Source organism: Saccoglossus kowalevskii, chromosome 7 (assembly GCF_978046115.1).
Source record: "Saccoglossus kowalevskii chromosome 7, keSacKowa6.1, whole genome shotgun sequence".
NCBI lineage: Eukaryota > Metazoa > Hemichordata > Enteropneusta > Harrimaniidae > Saccoglossus > Saccoglossus kowalevskii.
Window position 1 is genome coordinate 25,452,866 of NC_140647.1, and position 23,665 is coordinate 25,476,530.

At 33.7% G+C, this 23,665-nt stretch overlaps 1 protein-coding gene across 7 annotated transcripts in view; it reads right to left on the bottom strand.

Annotated features, from left to right (window-relative positions):
* Window positions 1-339: 339 nt before the first annotated feature.
* Window positions 340-23,665, bottom strand: part of LOC100367750 (dnaJ homolog subfamily B member 6-like) — a 44,790-nt gene continuing 21,464 nt past the window's right edge. The window contains exons 3-12 of one of the 7 annotated variants that reach the window (XM_078005900.2): window positions 21,941-22,050; window positions 16,164-16,220; window positions 13,126-13,206; window positions 11,070-11,195; window positions 8,607-8,666; window positions 6,363-6,495; window positions 5,720-5,764; window positions 2,993-3,049; window positions 1,228-1,335; window positions 340-771 (exon numbers count right to left, since the gene is read on the bottom strand). In XM_078005900.2, coding sequence (XP_077862026.2) covers window positions 669-771; window positions 1,228-1,335; window positions 2,993-3,049; window positions 5,720-5,764; window positions 6,363-6,495; window positions 8,607-8,666; window positions 11,070-11,195; window positions 13,126-13,206; window positions 16,164-16,220; window positions 21,941-22,050 — 880 coding nt within the window. In that variant the 3' untranslated portion in view covers window positions 340-668. The remainder of the gene's footprint in view (window positions 772-1,227; window positions 1,336-2,992; window positions 3,050-5,719; window positions 5,765-6,362; window positions 6,496-8,606; window positions 8,667-11,069; window positions 11,196-13,125; window positions 13,207-16,163; window positions 16,221-21,940; window positions 22,051-23,665) is intronic. The other 6 variants (XM_085501366.1, XM_085501365.1, XM_085501363.1 and 3 more) reach the window with 6 other exon arrangements.

Sequence of the window (23,665 nt, forward strand, 5' to 3'; positions counted from 1 at the left end):
TGATGCAGCTAATCATTAGCTGTCACTGAACATTTCAACGAAAATTCAATGTGCTAAAACAATACGAGAAAACCACTTCCATCGACCCCACATGACGTGGAAACACAGCCAATCAGATAATATACCGGTAGCACGTATTTCCAAATATCAGTCAACCGATTTATCAGGTTAAAGGGTAGCAGTTGAAAATTCAGTTTAGTGGTTTCTGCAATAAAGGTTTTAATTTGTACACATTAGTTTGGCAAGACAAGGAATTTGGTGCTAATATAGATATTATGTTACTGCATTTTGTAACCACTTAATGTTCGGAAAGGGGGAGAAAGTGAGAGAAAATAAAAGTTGATGCAAATTTTCCATTCGTGAATGTTTGTATAGAGATAATATACACATCACTGTCCAGGAAGTAGGGCGTGTAAATATGGAAAATAGCAAGACACAGCGTTATATAGTAACCTGCTCGGTGGCAATAACTATAGACTACATATATAATCTTGTGCGGGGAATAGTCTGTTGATTACAAAGCTATGTCTTCTTGAGTTGTATATAGTTTATGACTGGAGATCTTCAAGGCATAGACTTGCATAGAGTCACTCCTTGCAGCATAGAATTATCACACAACAGTCTTTGTCTGTTAAATTATAAATAGGATTATTCTAAAGTGCACGTCTTCAATGTTGTTGGTACTCTATCTGAGGTACTCCATCTTTTGTAAGTGACTGAAGAACACCATTCTCATATACTTCCACAGTTTCTGACCCATTTTCAAAAGTCCTGAAAGTGGAGGAAAGTTATATTTGCAGTTTATTTTTAAATTAGGTAAAGTTCAGCCAAAACAATGATACTACGATAATCCTTTTTCAATATTAAAAACCCCAAAAACTGTGTTCTGTACTTTCTTCTTAATATTGTATGTACCGGTAATGAACACAACATTTATAATAATCTGATCGACAACACTAACATAGCTAGTACTCAAATATTACTGGTCACTGAGTCTCTATATTGGCAACGGACTGCATGACTGAGATCCAATGCTCAATTTTGATGATTTTTCAGCACTAAAATGGCTGCCATTCTTCCTTCCAGAATTGGATCATGAATAAAATACATGTATGATATGATCATATTACAGACCCTATAAGTCCCTATTTTCATATTACGCCCCAAACAGATACTAATGAATAAAGTAATTTTAGGTTGTCACAATCACTATAAATAATAACTTACTTTTTTGTGGTTATTTTCTTTCCATTCATTATTTTTGTACTTGTTGATGTTCTCTTTACATTACCCCCTCCAGTACTAAAACTTGAACTTGATGAGAAGCCAGTGAAACTGTAATGTAAACAAAGTATAGGAATTCCATAAACGCACAATAAACATACATGGGGGGAGGGGGGTCCTGCGGTAACACCACATAAGGATGAGAAAGGTCAAGATCATTTATACACTAAGGTTTTTTTTTTTTTTGACAAATCTAGTTAATAATATCAACAAAGTTTACTTATTATATATTACTAATATAATCTTTCAGTGCCCGGACACAAATGTATTGTTGTATCTGATATTGGAATGAGGTAGTACACCCCTGCATGGCATAGCAGTATTGGACAGGAACAATGATGGCCAATCTATCCTGTACATATTGGTGGAATTTCTCACAAACTATTGCAGAATGTAGAGATCCATTGTCACAGATCCTGGAAACTAAAGCCAGTAATTGTGTTGACTTACAGTAGAATGCTACAAAAAGGTAAAAATGTTTTCTTTTTTTTTACAATTAAGGATTAAGAAAATGAAATTAAAAATATGGGATCACCATACTCAGTTCAGTGAAAACTGATCAATAAAACACAGTGACAATAACATGTTTTGTCTGTTTTAAGACATTTCACATTTGTATGGCAAAGATGTATAAACCATGTACCTCAATAACTCAAAATTTTGCTCGGTGACATATGGTGCAAAAATGATATAGAGTGTCTTAAATGGTACGTTTTGGTGTCTAGAAGTTAAAAGACTGACAATATTTTCAGTGGGTTTTTAGCAAGGATATGCTTTTTCATTGTGGTCTATGGAAACCACTGCTAATGTTGCATTTAATTTGTATTACCGGTATGTTAAAATGAATAAATATAGACAGAATTTGACATGAAACATTGCTATATGCGCGAAAATATGTGCACACATAAAACAAGTAGCCTCTCAGCTGAGATAGCTCCGCTGTCAGCAATGCACATTTCAATTAAAGAACTGAAGACATCATTGGAAAATGAACAATATGTATAGTACTAAAGCAATTGGACTTGCTATTTTCAACAAGAATTCAAAAATATTCATCAAAATTGAACAAATCTGAGAGAGTTCAACCTGAGGTACCTATATGTATAGTATCAAAGCAATTGAACTTGCTGTTTTTAACAAGAAGTCAAAAATATCACTATCAAAAATGATAAAAATATTGGGCCAAAAAATGTTTTTGAGGAGTATTCTACTATAAGCATCTGTGGTATCGTAAATGCTTGAATTTCTATATATCCTCCTGAAACAGATTCATAATTCAAGATCACAAATAACACAATTTTAACTTAGATATGTTAATTGAAGATGCACTACCAAGATATTTTAACCATGAAGTGAAGGAACACTGTTAAGGAGCCAGTTTCATTAATTCAGTCTTTTACTAGTTAACATGTTTTTGAGAATGGAATGCATGCAAATGTTGAAACTGCCAATAGTAGTAATGTATCCTAGATAAAGGGTGATGGTCATCACAATATGGGTTCATGTACAACACGTGCTATGTAACAACCACCTCCCTTTAATACCGCATCATTGCTAGGGGGCGGGGGTTATATCATTAAAATTTATGATGAATGACATTTGATGACGTAATTGCAGGTAAATGGAAAGTTTTTGCAGCCAAGATTGCATCATATGAAACAGCAAAAGAGACAAGTGCTGGCACACAGGGTTGAATCCCATAACTTACCCTGGATTAAAGCCAGCAGTATCATAGCTAGTTTCATACAAGCTTTGTTGGTATCCACTGCAGTGGTTAGGAGGAGCAAGGGAAGAAAAAATTAAGATATATTCATTATGTACAAGGTTAGTGCTGGAAAAAAAAATGATTGGTTGCTTGCTTATCACCCCCAAAATTAGTTATGATCATGTCCTTTTCAATAAATGGGTTGGTGCATGTGATGTTAATTGGGGAGGGGGGGGGGGTCCATTGTCAAACATAGAATACGTAAAACAAGCTGAGCACAAAGATTTTTTCAAAATGAATAATTTCTCTGATCACAATTATTTTGAAAACTGACATGCAGGATATGGTTTTTGGATTTGTTAGCAGTGACTAAAAGATCAGATTGGTAGTGAATAGAGCATTATTACCGGTATAAAGATTGCACCAAATCTGAATATCATGCGACTTTAAAGATTGATTAAGGCAAGTCAATACAAAACACAGGTAAAAATAGAAAAATGTATTTGCATTTTTAGTATATATGGCCAAGACATTGAATAGTGAAAGAGAATGCCTATGACTCTTGCAGTCATATAAAGTGGTGGTGGTGGTGGTGGTTGTGAGTGGTGGATGGGTTACAATGGACATGAAAATAAGTGCAATTGCTGCACGGCTAAAACTGACTTTCAAATTTCCTAGAAATACCGGTGATACTTTTTTAGTTTTCTTAATGAAAGCGTGATTGATTGAAGCACGAGTATAGATGTAATAGATGCACATATATACCATCATACTGGGTACATTCACTATGCAATTCTACAACATGCAGAGATGAGATCTATTGTACCGGGTACTCTTCATTTGGGTGCAACTTGCTCAGTGACTATTAAAGAACTTATAATAGATTAGATATGGTATACCTATCCACTAATCACCATTCAATCAAAGCACCGGTGCTAATTTAATAACACAACCAATCAATAATTATACCAGAACATTCAATACCATATTAGTCGAGACAAATTATTATACTGCCAAAATTCAATTTCTGACTACACCATTTGCTCTAATAGCTAAGACAAAAGTGTATCTAAGTCAAAATAAGTTGTATTTTAATAATAAAATACACTTTTAATAGGGGAAATCAGGTAGAAAAATTTATACAATGTGACAAGTCATACACATAGGCTACTGGTAATATTTTAAGTCAACATTTTTCAAACTTTCATGTTACCCCCCATGGTTTTAAACATTTTTTTTAATCTTGACAAATTTCAAAAGAGTTGCACCATCATTTTGATAAGAAAAATTATTTTGATAAAAGTTTGTAATAGCTGCACTAATCTAATACAAGTACTTAGATAATACATACTGACAATCAATAAAACCATTTGCAAATTTTACACACAAGATATTTTTGACAGTAGGTTATCAAGCCTGCCAATTTGGGTTCTTTTACCAATTCAGTTTACTAGTTCTTGTTATCATTAAAGGAGTCACTCCAAATTACCTTGGTTACATACAACAGTGAAATAGCAGATGCACTGCTCTCAAAAAAAGTTCAGCAGTCATTCGCGTATAATGGCACAACATGATTACATACAAGTCAGTGAGCATTGTGAACTAACTTCAAACAAAGAAAAAATATTTCCCAAAATCGAACATAACATTACATATGCCATAAACTCGCAAATTAATATTATAACAAAGTATTTCTACTGTATTGAAGGTCGTAAAACGTGCATTGTAATAACAGAACATGGCATACATATGTAATAAAAAGAAACTTTACAGATAACAAGTTTATGTATGCAACACCATCAATCCTTTCCCCACTACTTTCACCAAGTACATGAATACGCAGTGCTATGTTATATCTATGCATATTAATTAAGTAATTTGCATAACATCAACCCCCTCCATGACCATTGTCAACTGCTGTCACTTTTTACAAAATGTTTTTGCACAAAAAAGCTTGTAAAAGATATAGGCACATTAGATTATCGTATACAAGTAAAATCCTTTTACTTTTTCATTCAAATAATATTGAATTAAGAGATAATTACACAAAACAAGCAAATATTTTCAGAATAATTTTGGCAAGGAGATTGTCAAAAGGTTAAAAAGAAGTGCAGACCAATGACTAAAGCATAAAAATGTAGCACATGCTATACTACACACTAAAATACTGAATACTGTAAAAGACTTGGAATTAATTTTCGCTTATTCAGTGAAAATAAAATCCAGTGAATATACCTTTTTTCCTATATTTTACATTAAACTCACCAAAAATCAGTGAAAATAATTTCCATACAAAATACCTAAAAAGTCTTTTCAGCGAAAATTAATTCCAGGGAAAATAAATTGTTTCACAGTACATAACAGTAAAACATGCCAAAGCTTAACAAAAGCAAATTAATTGCATTTGGACGCATTTTAGCAGTAATTTGGCTTTGGCTGGTTAACTGTTCAGACAGGTCTTACTGTATAAGATGGTACATACATGTACTGTTATAATATGTGAATTTTTATACTTGGTGGAGACCAAATCATGCATTACTGTATATCCACCCTACCACACCACACCCCAACCCTAATTTCATGTAATGTGGAGAAACCCAATCATCATTAACAACAGGGTCAAACCAAACTGCAAAAAGTGTAGGGGTTTTAGTTAGTCATTATTATGTTGATCAACCATTGGAATATTAGAATGCATGTATAATACGAGTTTATATGATGGTATCTTACCCCGGGTTTGGGAATCCACCAAGAAATGGAGAGAAAGGCGCAATGCTACAGATAAAGAAAAGCAGCATATATACAAAGATGAGAATTGACTATGCTGCTGATGGTGATGAGTCTGAAAACTGATACATGATAGTGGAGGAAGCACAGCTGATACCTTTGATCTCCACAAAATGACTAGAGATAGGCCCGCACATAAAAAAAAAAAATCAGGACTCTAGACACTATTTGAGATGGATAGAGGGAAAGCTAGTTTATTATTTACCAATGATCTGCAGATGGACTGAAGATGCTAGCAGGAGGGTACATATAGTATAGTATGGTATATAAAACAAATACTAAATGTCTTTGATTTTATTTTGAACATTTAATACTATTGACAATTCATGTACCACTATGAAGAATACACAAGTCTAAAAATCATTCTCCATCAGCATACATGTACATCATCACATGGTACTAAATTTCATCTATCAAAATTGTATATACTCAGATGTGTGATATCAAAGGTGTACCTGTGAAGGTAGACTATTGGCTGTATTCAGAGTCGTGACTGATACATACAATTCTAATAGTAAAAATATGGTACATGTGATGACATAGATTCAATGGTTGCAAAACAAATATCAAGTAAATATGTACTCACTCGGAGGATCCAAATGGGTCATCATGAAATGAGCCAAACGAAGAAAAGCCAAAACCAGGAAATCCAGAAGAGAAAGAATCCCTGAATAGTGAGTTACCAGGTGCACGATGGCCTCCGGTTGCTCGGCGGGTGTCTATCAGAAAATGAATAAGAGCAATGAGAACATTTGGTACAACAAACCAAGACTGCAATAAATGTGTGAAAACTTATTTATTCCCATTACACCACATGAAACGAAGTGCTGAAGTAGATATGTAAGAGTTGGCAATTCAGAGTATGACTATCACCTGTAGGAATGAACACCAGGACTTTACTTGTCAACTCTTACACAGTTATGGAAAAAAAAAGGTGCAGAAGGCTCAGAATACAATGAAGAGATGTTAGCAAAAACAAAACTAACATATATCGGTAATGTAGAATCCCTATTAGAATCTGCGGCTTCTATTAAAATGGTAGAATGCAGAAGAGGGGATGCGGCTTCTATTAGAGCATCTACACACAAGAGAAATGGTGAACTTTTGGTTCAGAATTGTTCAAAAAGAATGGGTGCGACTTCTGTATGGAATGTGACGCCTAATACAGTAATATCAATTGCTGCTCTGGAGACAGCCAGATACAATAATACATGTATACAATATATAATAGATGTACATATCACACTACAAATATGAAGTCCACCGATGAATTTGCATATGAGAGATCCAAGTCACATTATAAGAATTTTGATTTTAATCTGCATTTCAGACCAGTGATATCATTAGTACTTTACCATTAACTATTGAACATAAATTAGATTGGTTGACTGAAAATGCAGTCAACAGACGGTATGCCAATCACCTTGTTACCACACTTGTTAATCCTGTTAACTAGGACATACATAAAATGGCTTAAAAGGAAGTATTGTCACTACCGGTAACAGTTTGTGTTACAACTTTGATTGAATAAACTTGTGATTGACAGCCATTTTAAGATATGGCTGTTTAAAACAGGTGTCTACTCATCAATCATCAACTTTTATTGAGAATTCCATAAACACTGGAAAACCAGTAAACTAATGTTGAAATCATATTCTATATATTCATATACAAAAATAAAGTACACCATGCATTCACACTATCAGAGAGTGATTCTGCAGAGCTCTCCAACTAGATGCATCACTATGGAGTACTCTGAGAGGTCTCAGAAGATAGTAAATCAATAAATCACCAGCTGGGTGAATAAATTATCTCTGCAATAAAACAGTCATTAGAATGCATCCATTTCACATAGTTTAAGGCAATGCGAACACATTGTATAATTAGTGATAATGATGCAATTAAAAAGATTTAATCCATTGCAGAAATTGTAAGTAATATAAGAATATACAATTATGAGACACGGGTTGATCATAACTCATTACTCTCTACCAGCCCAAGGTCATTTATAAGCCATGAATCCATGGTTGTTCAATGTCAAAGACTATGATTACATTTCTACACCCAATACCATGAGGGATAGATGAAACCACAGAGGGAATACCAACACCATATGGGTGGTACTAAACAAATCGCAATGTAATTATGTACACTACACATAAGCCTGTATGTATTAGGATCAAATTAAGGAAGATATGATATCTGGATTGGAATGCCAATGTCAACAACTCATTAAAAACCATACATCCTAGAGAAATATACATCTTTTAAAAAAATCTTCCTAGCATACATGAACAGAGCATCCCAAACACATTTTATCTCTTTCTCTTAACTTCTGTAAACACTCGTTAATTTTCATCTAACATGATCTAAATACATGATGCAACAGTTACTGACTGCTGCCCCAGCCTGCTGATCAAGCTAGCTGATGGAATGACAATGAAAGTGACAGAATCTGGTATGAAACATTACACAGCTGTTGAAACAAATCAACTTCATACAAAAGTATTATAAAGTCAAACTAATATTATAAATCAGAGCAACACTAATAAACATAAAGAGATTTTATTTAGGTATTGACAAGACAACACCTGCAATGAAATTATCTGTTATTGTAAACATACAACATTCAGGCAAGAGGTAAGGAGGTAGAATTACATAAAATGATTTCTATTTAGTATTCTACATTAAGAGTTAGACAAGACAGAAGGGTGAATTAGAGATCAGATACATATACACTTCCACATCTTTTTATCTCAGTGGCTTAGTACGTGCAGTTGATGATGGGTTACAAGTTGTTTAAATGCATATGGAATGGAGATATGATTACCGTTATTATGTTCGTAGCCAAATTGATAAAGATTGGCAGGTTCACTGGCTCTCCGCATTCCTAACAGTAGATAAGAGACAGTCCACAATCAGGTTAAAAAAAAAATGCATCCACATAGAGAGAGGAGAGGCCTATGTAACTGCTAAGGTCGCTTGGGCTGTCTAAGCATGGTATGCAAGCCAGCTGACTGCTGTCGACCAATAACATACTACATTATACCTGATGTCCCAAGATTCAAAGTTAGATGTGCTCTGTTTTATAGCCTTATCAAATATCACTGCGATACATTGTATACAATTTTTATCTGACAAATAATAAATTAAACAGCAACGTATGCGACCTAAATAGTTGCATGTATCAACACAGCAACAGTGGAAACTATTTAACCTCGATGGTCTGTACATCTGCAGCCCCCCCCCCCCCCCCAAAACCAACTGCAATACGAATATCAACAAATACAATCACATATCTGCAAAATGTTCTGTATATCAAAATATTACAATTTTAACGTATAATTAACATCAAAATACATTAATTTACTTTTAATTTCAGTGAACGATGTGGCATCTACGGTATGTTATTACGCCTGATTAGAGGAAAACCAAGAACTACTGGCAACAGTTCTAATATTACAGTTACCAGCTTAAAATACTCTCTGCCAGACTTATTAACTTACTAGGATAAACATAGATGCAATTATATATTTACATGCACATATAAGTATTCACACATCTATATAAGGACTACCATGCCCATATAAGTATTAACATGTCTATATAAGGACTACCATGCCCATATAAGGATTTACAAATCTATATAAAAACTACCATGTCCATATAAGGATTTACAAATCTATATAAAAACTACCATGTCCATATAAGGATTTACAATCTATATAAAAACTACCATGTCCATATAAGGATTTACAATCTATATACACAAAAAAACATAAATAGATTTACTAATTCTGATGCTATAGGTGCATCCAAGTCATTAAAATAAAAACAAATTGAACACATTTTTGTTCAACGCTTCAAAATGTTATTCATACTGTAGTCACACAAACACGTAAAAGAAACAAAGAGCACCCACAGAATGAATACTGGTACTGTGAACAAATTTAATATCATAAGACCCAAATTTTCATGAACTTGCAAAAAACATCATGAAACTTTTAAAGTAAAAATATTTCTAGGGGTGTGAAATTTTGTCTTCTCATATGCCGTAAAGGAGCAAAAATTCTTAGCAGTGAAAATTAAGCGATTAACAGAAATGTACATCATATTTTTACAACAAGTCATTGTCAATGACACGTCCCCGTTCCGTTCATATTTGAGTGACATATACATTCAAAGCAGATCATGACCGAAATGCACCTGCATATGTACAACACATTGTACTAAATCTGAACAAAATCCATCCATGCATGACTGAGATCTGGTTCCGGAATTGTGAAAATACGTGATTTTAATGCATTTTCGGCCTTAAAATGGCCATCATTCAGCTATTGTTAAGCGGATCATGAAACAAATGCACATATCTATTTGTGACATGATGTACCATGTGTGTGTGAAGTATGAACTTGATCATCATCATCATCATCAATCATTAACTCTTTGGCTCTATTTATATATAAGTGTTTTTTAATCAAAGATCAAATGAGAATAACCTAATAAGCTTGTATGTATATATTAATATCCCCATCACATTATTATATAGGGCTTATATTATCTATTGACACACTCTTCATCTATATTTTCATACATATTTTGTAATGTAAATTTATTTCTTGTCAATAATTAATTTGCATGATTGTAATGGGCCGGAGGCCATTATACAATTATTAAATAAAATTATTATTATAGTATACAATGAAGGCATGCTTTTGGATCAAGTATTTTTACATTGGAGATCCACTTCTACATTCAAAAGCACAAATACATGTACACAGCTTAAAGATGGATTGATCACACAAGTGTTGTGAAATCAACTAGCTTAGGGGATATTGATCTGTAGGCATGTGTTGCCATCCATCCACAAGCCAGAAGTTAGGTACAACGTATATAACTCTTTCCCATCATACTAACAATCACACAAGACAGCCCAATTCTGGACAATATTACAGTGGTCTTGGCTTCAAGATTTGTCTCACTGTTTTTAAAACAATATTCACATTCGTATGATTTCAAATTTTCAATTCACATTTTCCTAAGGAATAGATTTTTTTGCACTTCATCCTCAACTGACCCACCCCCCATAAATTCCACAGCTCCCACAGATTGCAAAAAGGGTAAAACCGTAGAAAAATGTGAATGATAGATTTCTCCACACCAGTTTGTGACCTCAAAATACCAGGTGACGGATATATTCATCTTTTGGGATATCCGTCTTGGTGTCCAAGTTAACCACAACAACACTGCAGATTAATACAAAGTTTTAAGGTAAATTTTAAACATTACCCACCTTCAAAGAACTCAGCAAATGGATCCCTTCCCCCAAAGAAGTCTCGGAATACCTCATCTGGTGTCTTGAAGTCAAAGTGAAAGAAGCTACCAAAGTCATCATGAAAGTCAGGACCCATGTCAGCACCTGAAATAGAATACAATGATACCTCAATTTCCATAGTTCAGTTTCTAAGTGGATAACTTTATCTTGTAATGTAGGAGGTTTAAAAACAGAATAGGCTCACAAAATACCCCAAAATCTTTATTATTCTTGCTTATGCTCAAAGGCAGATCAGAACCACCACCAAAACCAATTTTTATTCTACAAGGAGGGCGCTGCTCAGAAACACTAATTGGTTTATTTCATGTATGTACAGGCATAATACACTCAGTAATAATCTATTATGCTAAACAATTCATTTATACAATGAAAGACACATAACAGATCACAACTAAATCTACACACTCCTGCATTAAACCCTACAAAGAGTGTATTATGTAAATGTACTTTAACAACAATTGCAATACACCGTATAACTACATGGCTGGTTACTTTGTGAATCACTGCCTCAGTGATAATTTGTTCCTCTCAGCTTGACCGGTAGCGTTTAGTTAACATTTGAGAAGAAAAAGGTGAGCTGATGTGTGATATTGATTATTAGGAAGCTAAAACCATGTGCTCAATCCTGGAGTAATAAAAAAAAAAAAAATTTTTGAGCTGCTGGTGCAATTTGTGACCAAAGATCGACTCAAGCGAAAATAGGAATAACATTCCCAGTAGCGTCAATAACAAGCATACAGCACAATACTAACATACTATTACATTAGAACACATTTGAATGTACTTGTGATGCAAATAATATATGTGTGCAGTGACGGTGTTCTACATGCCTCTACAGGGAATAAATCAAGAGTAAAAATCGATATCATTAACTGAGAACACTTGAAATGTCCTGTCCTAGATTAAACTCTCCATAATTCAGACTAACTTGCTTGATATTTCACTATTAAAAAGTTGATCATTAGAAACTCTGGGAGGAGATAGCAAAAAAATGCACAAATTATTTTGTCCTTCGCACTAGTGTTGGACTAGATTTGTTTTGTTTGCCTTTATTCAAATCCATGTGGTTTTTCTTTTTTTAATATACATACATTTGTTCCCCTTTATTTCCCTGAGGCTTTCTTTTCTTTCATGTTTTCATTGCCACCACCCCCAGTTTAAAATTGTCAACCCTGAATATTTGATTATTTGATGCAATAGTGCCCTCAAAGTTGGAAAGTGCTTTTTCTTCCATTTAGTTACTGATAAGTGAAGTAGTACCGTAGGAGACAATGTCGAAAACACAAGCTTTTATTAGCTCAATTATTTTCCTTCATGCGTGTCTAAATTCAAAAACCTTTTCCCATGAGAGAGAATTATGATAATGATGCCTAATATCAATACTTCATTACCCAACATCATCTTCCGCAAGGCTAAACATTGACAATAATGTAAAAGCAAGTGGTTTTTAAATTATGAAGCAAAGGGACTTTTTCCACTTGGCAAAGACAATATGATACGATATGATTTTTCAGGATTGTAGGTTACCTATGATCTAATGCACAATAGAACTGAATGTTTTGATAGATAATACATGAAAATGCCCAGAACATCAAAATTAAAATATTAGTGAAAATTAATGATTTTACAGAACTGTATTTGCTCTATTTAGAAGCACACAGAAGCTAAAAATAGCACCATACATATGTCACATATGCACTTACTAAGTGAGCAAATACAGTAGTTGTTTTCAACCAGACAAAGGAATGTGTCTTTTATTATGTATGTTAAATATTGTGGTGTTGATGGAGAGATATATACATATACCTGCAATGCCCCTTCCAAATTCATTTCTCAAATTAGAGATCATAAAATGGGTTAATCATGTTTGTTTGCAGTCTCAATAGTTAATATGAAAAAAAAAAATTGTTTTCAAAAAAAGTTGCAAGTTAGATTTTTATTAAAAGAGTTGCAGATCATGTAAGTTTCAAGCAAAGTACAAAAAATGTGAGAAATGAAAAAAGCGAATAAAAACCTCTCCAATAAGCTCTTCTTCTTCTGGGATTAGTACTGGTTCTGGTTCTGTAGGTCCTTCTATATGACGGTCTGGAACTTCCTGTAAGGAGGTGGGTGTATGGAAGGGGGCAATCAAATACCCAAAATGACACATGATTAGCAGTGATCTTTTAACATGGTCAGAAAAGATGCAATAGTTTGAAATGAATCCATAGATGATGAATGATAGCAGCTGCAATTTATTACATTATTTTCTAATTTGAAAATGTTCATAATGATTTTATTTTTTTGGTTGTAATAAATTAATGGTTAAAGACAAAGCAGTAAGTGAATAGAAATTTAGTCATGGCCATTAAGAGGAGGAGGAGGAGGATCTTGCATGTAAACCCCCATTCCATTTATTTTTATTTATACTGTAAATAGCTTTATAGAAACCGAGATGGCAATTTCCAAATTACTGGAAGTTTTCATGAACATTCCGCAAAAGGATAAATTCACACAAAGTTAAAAACAAGTCTTGCTTCTCAAAGTTCTAGTCTAATCTCAAAGAAAATGATGCAGTTTTACTTTTTTCACATTATTCAAAACATGAACAATGTTAAACATGTTTTTGTATATGTGCAATTAAAAAAATAACACATCTATCTAAATTGGATTTGGATTGACAACATGGACATTTCCCCATTGTACCATAGGTGGCACACTTTCCTGGTAAATAGAATCGCCAAAGATGTGTGGAGCACAAGTTTCAAGACTGACACACATTATGTTAATCCTTTTGCCCGATGTTAAATAACATTTTATTTAATTTACTTGGTACTTAAAATCTGCTAAATCATTTAAAACACAATTGGCAACATACAGTTAGTTTTCAATTACATTCCATTAAAGATTTCTGTTATTTTTTTTAAAACAAGGAATAGTATGCAGGAAGTTTTCTACATGTGCTGATTATTAGGGAATCAGTTATTAGTTATCACAAGTTGAGAAACGGACCTGGTCAGTGCAGGAGCACACTGCTGTATTGCATAGTAGTGTTTGTGTGGTTATCTTTCAGAGTACATGTGAGTGCTGCTTGTTCAGTTTTTGAGTGCACGCGACTGCTATATGCAAAACAGAGCAGGACTGATAATAAACAAATCAGTATAAAGAAAAAAAACAGAATAAGAACAGCAAAAGAAATGTTTTTGCGAGTGTATGCAAGCAGCAATACAAATTCCCTTCTAGCAATCGCAAGCTGCAGATAAAAAGTCCTCACAGTATATGCATGCATCAAAATAAATGCCTATTTTTCATTCCCTAGCCTGAAGCCCTCCAGTAGTTATAGGTACATGTATTCAGCTAAAAGCATAAAAAACTCTGGTGTAAAGGACAACAGATGTACATTTATTACATCCACCAACAGCAAACTTATTTCACAGAGAAAAAAACAGCATAGTAAGCATAATTGATAAATGCATTAACATACACATGGTCATGCAAAAAATTTTTTCCACAACTAGAATTCACTAAAAGGTTTAAGTCCATGCTTCCAGTGTCTTGACTTCTTTGCTGACATTCAGATTTATTTTTCACCCATTACAAAGCTACAATGACAGATGTGTAGTAAGCACTACAAGGCAATAATTTCTGTTACACAGTTGCTAAGAGCTTATAAGATCTTTATTGTGTTCATATATATTCTTGATATTACAGTGCTTTCCTTATTCTCCTGTCTACTCCATCCTTAACATGCACATTTTCACTAGATGTTTGCTATCAGTTGAATAATGTGCAAATGTAATAGCAGTCAGTGCAAACATTAAATGTATTATGACAGATTATGTATTCCCATGAACATACCCAACTTAAATAAGCACATTGAGTGACATGCATTAAAGATTCCTTTCTAATCGATTAAAGGTGTGTATACAAAATTATGTTAAGGGATAGACCATTAAAAATTGGGGGGTGAACAACTGCAGAAAGTACTTTTTGCTTCACATTTTTTTTTTTTAATACTATCTTGCATTCAAAAAAAATTCTCTATTGAGTATTTGGGGATTTTGTTTTTATTTTCCTATTACAATTTTTTATTTTATTTTTCAACTGCAGACCCCCTAAGTTTCTAATGGTCAATCCCTAATATACATATTTTGTCTTGGCAATCATTTTAATGATTTGAATGTAGTCTACAATTTTTTGAAGTTGAGCAATAGCTTTATATCCATGTGCCTCTTTGTAGTATTATTCCTCAAGCCAAAATAATACAGAGAATTTGATAAACAGAGGATTTGAATGGAAATAAATTAACTAAAAAAACAAATAATCCAAATAAGGACGATTAATACTGTTTTTGATATAATTTTGTGTTATTTATTATAGACTATAGAAACACATGGCTTTGACACCTTGTTAACAAGAACCTAAAGATCAAATATCTGTTAACAAGATCTAAAATGTAAGCTAATCAACTATAACTTTCTGACTGGAATCCAAGTATGCAATTTTGGGCGACAGTGTACTTAATATCACCATGCAAAAAATATAATATTGTTATGTGAGCACACATATTAAAATAATCACTACATGATAAGTGCATTAATGTAAAAGGACAGATAGGAGATAAACACTGATCAGTCACACAGAAAACTGGATCATGCAAAAAAAAAGAGCTTGACACTAAAGATGCTACTGGGAACACAAGATGACAGAGTGCTACCATGCCAGGGACTTCAAGACACGTGTAATGAGATATGCATTACTAATAGACTGCACCAAAATGCAAAAAATCCCATTGTTTGTTACTACTCGGACACTATCTTATTTTTTCTGGAGTAAATATCAAGAGAAAATGCTACAATCACAGATTGTTATACATGCTACAATTCATTATTGTGGTGTATACTATAGTATACTTAAAAGAAATGTGAATGTCAATTGCTATAATTGTATAACATTTAAGATACAGCTGTGGAAGGCAACTTGGTGACTGAACCATGGCATCATTTTCATGTTAGATCCTAGACCAAGCTTATAAACAGACCAAAGAAGACTCTTTTACAATGAATCACTTACCGCTTGTGCCATTCAGACCTTCAACGCCATATCTGTCGTACACCTCTCGCTTTGACTCTATAAAACAAAGACACAATGTTATCTATGATGATGTAGAATTCAGTGTCTGTGGTACACGTACCGGTATGTAGCAGTAAGAGTGTGATTAGCAACAGAAGAAAAATAAAACATCAATAAAACTGACACATCTGACAAACATTTTCTTTATGACATATTCTACATCAGTGATCTATGCATACAATGTACATCTGCATCTACTGAAATATGATACAACACATCACTTTTAACTGACTGACAGGCAAGTCTGCTACCAGAACATTTTTTCCATCAAAATATTGTTTGATGTGCAGATCTGATGAATTTCTGCATTAGTACACATTGTTCATTTCTTACTACCATCAGCAGCAGCAAATAGGCAAATTCTCTCGCTGAAACTGAATTTTAGAATATTTTACCTAAATTGTATACATGTATGTTACCTTTTAACAGGCTGTGAATAGTTGAACAGAGCGCATTGCTTTTCAAATACTGTGAAACAATTTATTTTCACCATAATTTAAGTTCACAAATTTGGCAGTGAAACACTAAGTTCAATTGTTTAGTGAATTTTACTTATCAGCCAAAATAGTGAAATAATTAAAATGCATTTACAGTACCATCAAATCATTGGGACTAAACGATACCCATACTGAATTTCCACATTTTAACGCACGAGAAACAAAAACTTTCTTTCACTTGAAACTATGAAAGTCAACATGCAACACCATAATAGAAATATAAATAAAACAAATAAGTTTATCAAATATAGTAGTTCTGATCAATGGTTAGTCACAGTCAACAGTTAGTGTGTTCTTTTACAGTTAAAGCATCCACCATGGACCAAACATCCAGGGTTGAAACATTAGTCCACCATCTTACTAATACTAGAAATTACAACTGACAAATCTACTTAATATCTTCCATAAATTGTCTGTTATTCAGTTAAATTATATGTATAGGTTTAGGTTTAATTAAGTACTCCTTGGAATACTAGGAAAGGTATAGTCAGTTAAACATACATGTATATTATAAAGTCCACTGCATAAAAACAAAAATTTAACTCGTCGTGTTATGGTTAACTGATTGGCACATGTTGTATGCTGTAGAAAGATTTAACCAGCCATATCAGCACAGTAGATCAAGATACTTTCAATTAAATAATATATCTTGCCTCTTTACATTATACAGAAAGACATTTAAATATTGCCAGATGTACAGCTTTTGAAAACTATTTTACCTCAAGGGATTACAATAGAGCAATGAGTACATTCATAATAAAGATTCATCAAGACTACCAAATGTCTTTCAAGTTTCGGTTCAATACTAACCGACTATATGTGTATACAATGAAGCTGTTCTGAAACCTTGTAAACAACGCTTATGGAATAGTATACTGTAAAGCATGTTGAAAAAGCAGCATGCAATTTCAGCGAATTGTGGTAAAATTACGTAATGAAATGTTGATTTTAATAGCGAATCTCTCTTGTCATTGTTAATTTCTTTGTTTGGTGGCCATTTTGAATTGATAATAAAGTCATAAGCGACAACTTGAATTAGCGAATCAGTTCTCTCGCTAAATTCGCGAAAAAGACATGCTCAACTCAGATACAACTCTGTAGAACCAAACTCAAAATATAAATAGAAAAAAATAGAAATACATGTACCACAATGACTGTTATTGCTTTATTGGGTTACTGTCCTGTGATAAATAGTGCACTACTGGCTTGCCAAACAATGACTCAATATTGCTTGGTTGAAACTCAGCCATCCACCTTTAATTTCTTTTGGAAATAACAAATAGAGAAACCATTATACTATCGTGATCCTGTTTGACATCACTCAGGAGGTCACTTCCGATGGCACTAGAGTATGATTGACCTTTGCTATCTAATAAGTGACGGTTAAAATGCCAAATGATCACAAATAATCAACAAAATATCAACAAATAATTCTGATGTACATTTGTATTCCATTCATTTCTCTTTTGCCCCACATACATGTAGTCTCCATAATCTGTAAAACACATCTCACTATTATGGCGCAATTTTGTATATTTATGATGAAATAAGAAATATTGGATGCATTTTAGCTGATATTTATATACGCACTGAAAACGCATGACATTATTTGCTGAAAGAAGATTCGGCAAACAGGCCTGGGGCCTCAGCAGAGTGGATGAAAATAGCGATAGCTCTGTCAAATGTCTGGGAACTACTAATTCAGATTATGAATTATGGTTGCCCAATGAGATTGACATAGTTCTGTTTCAGTTACGTTCCCGTTATGGGTGCTTGTACTTAATAGTTTTCTGACACCAGAAAACGTAACGCAAACGAAATTAGAACAACATGTTACGTTCCCATTGCGTACGCAAATCTTAGACTCTCTATTATCCTAAAATCAAATTGTGAAAATTCCTAAACAGTACATATTTTAAAGATAAGAGCAGAGCTGAATATTACCAATAGAATACAAATTGTCCCTAGATAGAGCTCGTGAATATAAAATTACAGACAGAGGCATATTAAATTAGCATAATACATGTACAAGTTGAGATTTAAGAGCACTACACTCTGGATGTCAACAATGTGTAAAACATTGAATACATGATATAGCCTTCACAACATGCTTTATAAATAAAATGTGCTAATTGATTCTGCATTCACATCAATACTCTGACTGGCGACACATGCATTCGATTTGGACGATACCAAATTTGCTCTACTAGTAGTGTATGCACTCACGTAAATTACAGGTGTTTCTATGGTCCAACCTACCGGTAGTACCGGTAATATTTTAATGATTCAGTACACAATAAATGTGGTTTATGTGAACTTTTACTGGAGCAGCACTAGAACAAAATACGGTATTAGATTTGAATCATACACATGTATGCCATGTATAATGATTCATTGAAATCAAACAAAAGCATGCCAAGTAATTTTATAATTATAGAGTTGTAATAAAACAACAGTTTCATTATTTTGTATTTGCAAGATTGAACAATAAGTGCAAATAATGATGTGTGGTACAAAAGATCTGGAAAGTCAGCGTCTGTCCACAAATTATATATATATATATATATAATTATTTACATATATGGCAAAGGAACATATTTGTATGTATTTCATGAAGAATAATGAACATACAATGGTAATAAAACTATTCTCATGTGAAAGTATGTGTCTAATGTACATTTGTTTTCTGCTGACTTCGTTTTGAAATCGGGGGGGGGGGGGGGGGGGTCTGGCAGCCATCTAGTTTTTTTGAAAGGCACCCCCTAGAGGCTAATTGGTTATAACGAACTACGGTTATAACGAACTGTTTACGTTGGTCCATTGTTTTTCGTTATAATGATGTTTGACTGTGTGTATATATATATATATATATATATATATATATATATATATATACCAGATTTGGTGTCAAAATAAGTAATATTTTAACAATCCAGTAAATCTAATAAATGCAATTTTTGATTTATGAGCAGTTTATTAGACTTGCACTTCTAATAGAGCAAATACGGTATTTGACATGTTATGTCAAGAGTTTTGAAAGATGGGCATCTACTGATATGGAATACATAACACTTGTACAAGGAGTGTTAATGTATAAAAGCTCTGCAAGTCAACCTGTGTTATCTTTAGTAGAAGGCTATGCTTGAGCAGCATTAACCAAGTGTTCAGCAGATTTTATGATGTCAAAGTTGTTTGCCGACACACAGTCCCTCTATCACGATAGAAGGTCTATGGCCTACACAATGGTGAACAAAGATTACACTTAAAAAACATATTTACAGGTACAGAATGACACTTTAGTAGTACATTGTGTCAAGCAAATATAAGTCTTACTATGGGTGAGGTACATTTTAAATTTGTTTCATTTGAATAGATACATACAGGAAACCATCAGTGAACACTGTTTTCACTTTCAACAGCATTCCCAACAAATGCTGATGTTGCCTCTGATGTTGCCTCTGCATACCCACAAAGGTTACAGTGTTGATACATTGATCATCAAGAAGAGATTAAATTACTAATACATGTACAACAAACATCCATAAAAGACATCAATATAGTACTTTTGAGTGGTCGATTCATTTCCACATAAATTGAAAACTAAAATAATTTACCACTTCCAGATTTTCCATTTTTTTGCCAACAAAATTTGGTGCAATTTCCTGAAAATCAAATCAAGTTCAGGTGACTACCACCTACAGTTTTTTTCATCCACATCGATAGCTGACTAATAATAGCTACATTTGTGTAACCCACATCACTTTTTTTTTTATATTTTACTCAAAATTTTGATCAAAACCTGTAGTCAATCGGAAACCACCATATTTATCCGGGTAAAAGCCCATGCCTGGGCAACCCCCCCTCTAATTTTGATACAATGAAGAAATTGAGGTCATATCCAGGCATACACCCAGGGGGTATTTTTTTCCACTTATAATAAAATTAAATAAAAAAAACCTAGTTTTTGTTTGTTGTATTAACAGTTGTGATATTTGAAAAATAATTGTCAATTGTGTAAAACGAGGGGTGAACATGAAATAGCTGTGATAGCAAAATTGGTAATTTTGTGTTCAGCCTTTATTTTTCAAGATTTTTTATCAGAATCATAACATTCAGCAAGTCTACAAAAATGTATATTAAACGGTATTCACTTGTCGAAATATGTCGTGGCCCTGAAAAGGGCCGTTTGGTTTGTGCTTCCTTAGAAACGATTGAAGCAAATCTTGCAGTATAAGGAGAGCCGTGTCGCACTTGTTCGGCTTTAGCGTCATTGACAATAAAACCAATGTTGCAATATTGTAGTAACCCGTAACTGGGAGAGTGGTCGAGATCACGCTATTTTGGCTTCATAAAATATTTGGTAGCAGCTTGTGAATCCATAACTGGGGCCAGCAATTTTGCAATATCATGCCAAAGACTGCCAACTTTTTTACCATCTTTCATCACTGCTATTGCATTTCTTTCATTGGAGAACAAAATTCTCCCTATTTCAAAGCCCAACGCGATATCCATATAGCGAGACATTCCAACCGATGGAATTTTGTCAACGGCGACATTGACGCCTACTTGGACTTTGAGGGTTTTCACTTTGACGAAGATGGCAATAAACGAACTATGAAATTTCATAATTTTTACTGTGTAAATTATTATTGATCTTGTATAACAGTTGATCAATAATTTGTCGAAACCGGAAATAATTTTATGCAGGTTAACCACTGACATTTTAGTTCATTTTGAGTTCACACGTATTGGGCGCGTTTGTAGGCGGGAAAATCCTAATTCAAATGATTCCTCACTGTCGATTTTTATTATTTCTGGTTTATTTGTCACATTATAAGCAATAAATTATTTTTGTTATACTTCCAATGTTGCATATTGTTCATTTATTTCTGTTGCATTTTTTCATTTTCCATTCTATTCCCTGCTGCAGGGGATGTCTGGGCATAGGCCCACCTCTATTTTTTTCTTAATTTCCCATGTTCAGGACCTTGGATGCTTACCCGAATAAATACAGAATGTCCATTGGGCCCAAAATATAAAAAAAAATTATTTAAAAACATAATAAAATAGGCAAAATTTGCATCAAAGTTTTGGAAAGAAAAAATTGTGGAGCTCAGTCTAAAAGGTTGCAATAGTCAACATTGTCTGACTGCAAGTTACAAGTTTAAATATCCTCATTCCAGCAAAATCAGATTAACATTTGTAATAAAGAAAACTTACTGTCTGAAAGAACTTGATATGCCTCAGACAATTCTTTGAATTTTTTCTCTGCTTCATCCTTCTTGTCCTGATTCTTATCAGGATGCCATTTCAATGCTAGTTTCCTATACCTGCAAGCAAAACACAGCCCATATAATCAATAATTTGTGCAGAAGATGTTTGAATATTCAAGATTATCAAATATTAACATTTGTTATCTTCATAAGCCAAATTACACTACAGTATTATTTCCACATTTGATTCACATTTATTGTAATTGGTTTTCATTTCTTAGATATCTACATGTATTTATTCCTAACATGACTCGATTAACAAATTTTAGGCAGTAAATTTTCTGGAAACGAAAAAAAAATCTTTCATTTCTTCCATTTTTTGAGAAGAAGGTTGAATTTCAGAAAACAAGTCATTGAAAATGACACAGTCCCCATAACATTTTTGAAAGTTCTCTTTGTGCTAGTCATATTAAAGTGAAGAGGTTGTCACAACGTGTCCTTGAAACTTGAGTTCCAAGTGGCGTATACAACAGATTGTTTATTTACATCAAAACACGTGTTCCGTGTAGTAGTAATATGGCCAAAAATAAAAACAGCCATTATTCGGCCATCTTTGATCTGATTATGAAACACACTGATATGTATGATGTATGTGCCAAATACGAATGAAAATGGTACATAAATTGTGGAAATATAGTAGTAAGGCCAAAAAGTCAGATGGCTGTCAATCGGCCATCCTTGACCAGATTTAGAAACAAATTGTCATGGACATGCATCCTAACATGTATAAAGTACATGTATGTGCCAAATTTGAATGAAAACTGACAGAGCACATCCAAGAAACCGTATAAAAAAAAACAAGATGCCTGCCAGTCGACCATCTTTGATCCAATTGTGAAATAAATCGTCATGGACATGTATCCTAACATGTATAATCTATGTACCAAGTTTGAATGACAACTGACAAAGCATGTCCAAAATACAACATTTTCAAAAAACAAGATGGCTGCCAATCGGCCATTTTGAATCGAATCGCTAAACCACTGCATGTGCACATGTCCCACATAAAGTACTAGGCATCTGCAAAGAATGAATGGAATCAGTCCGAGGGATTCTGAGATACGACTCCGGACGGACGCACGAACGGAGACCGAATTATAAGTCCTCGTTTTCGGACTTCGTTCGAACGGGGACTAATAACAACTCAGGTAGGGAAGGACTGAATTTTGCAAGACAGCTTTTCAGGTGGGAATGGGCTGAATTCATAAGACAACAGGCTGAATTTCATGAGACAACATTTCAGGAGACGAAGGCCTGAATTTCATGAGACAACACTTCAGGAGACGAATGGCTGAATTTCATAAGACAACATTTCAGGAGACGAAGAGCTGAATTTCATTAGACAACATTTCAGGAGACGAAGGCCTGAATTTCATGAGACAACATTTCAGGAGACGAAGGGCTGAATTTCATGAGACAACATTTCAGGAGACGAAAAGCTGAATTTCATTAGACAACATTTCAGGAGACGAATGGCTGAATTTCATAAGACAACATTTCAGGAGACGAATGGCTGAATTTCATGAGACAACATTTCAGGAGACGAAAAGCTGAATTTCATTAGACAACATTTCAGGTGAACAAGCCATGCATGGCACAGTCCCCGTTAGTTATTAAATTTAAGAAATATAGTTTTGTTCATAGTAATATAGCTGGAATATAACCATGTCAG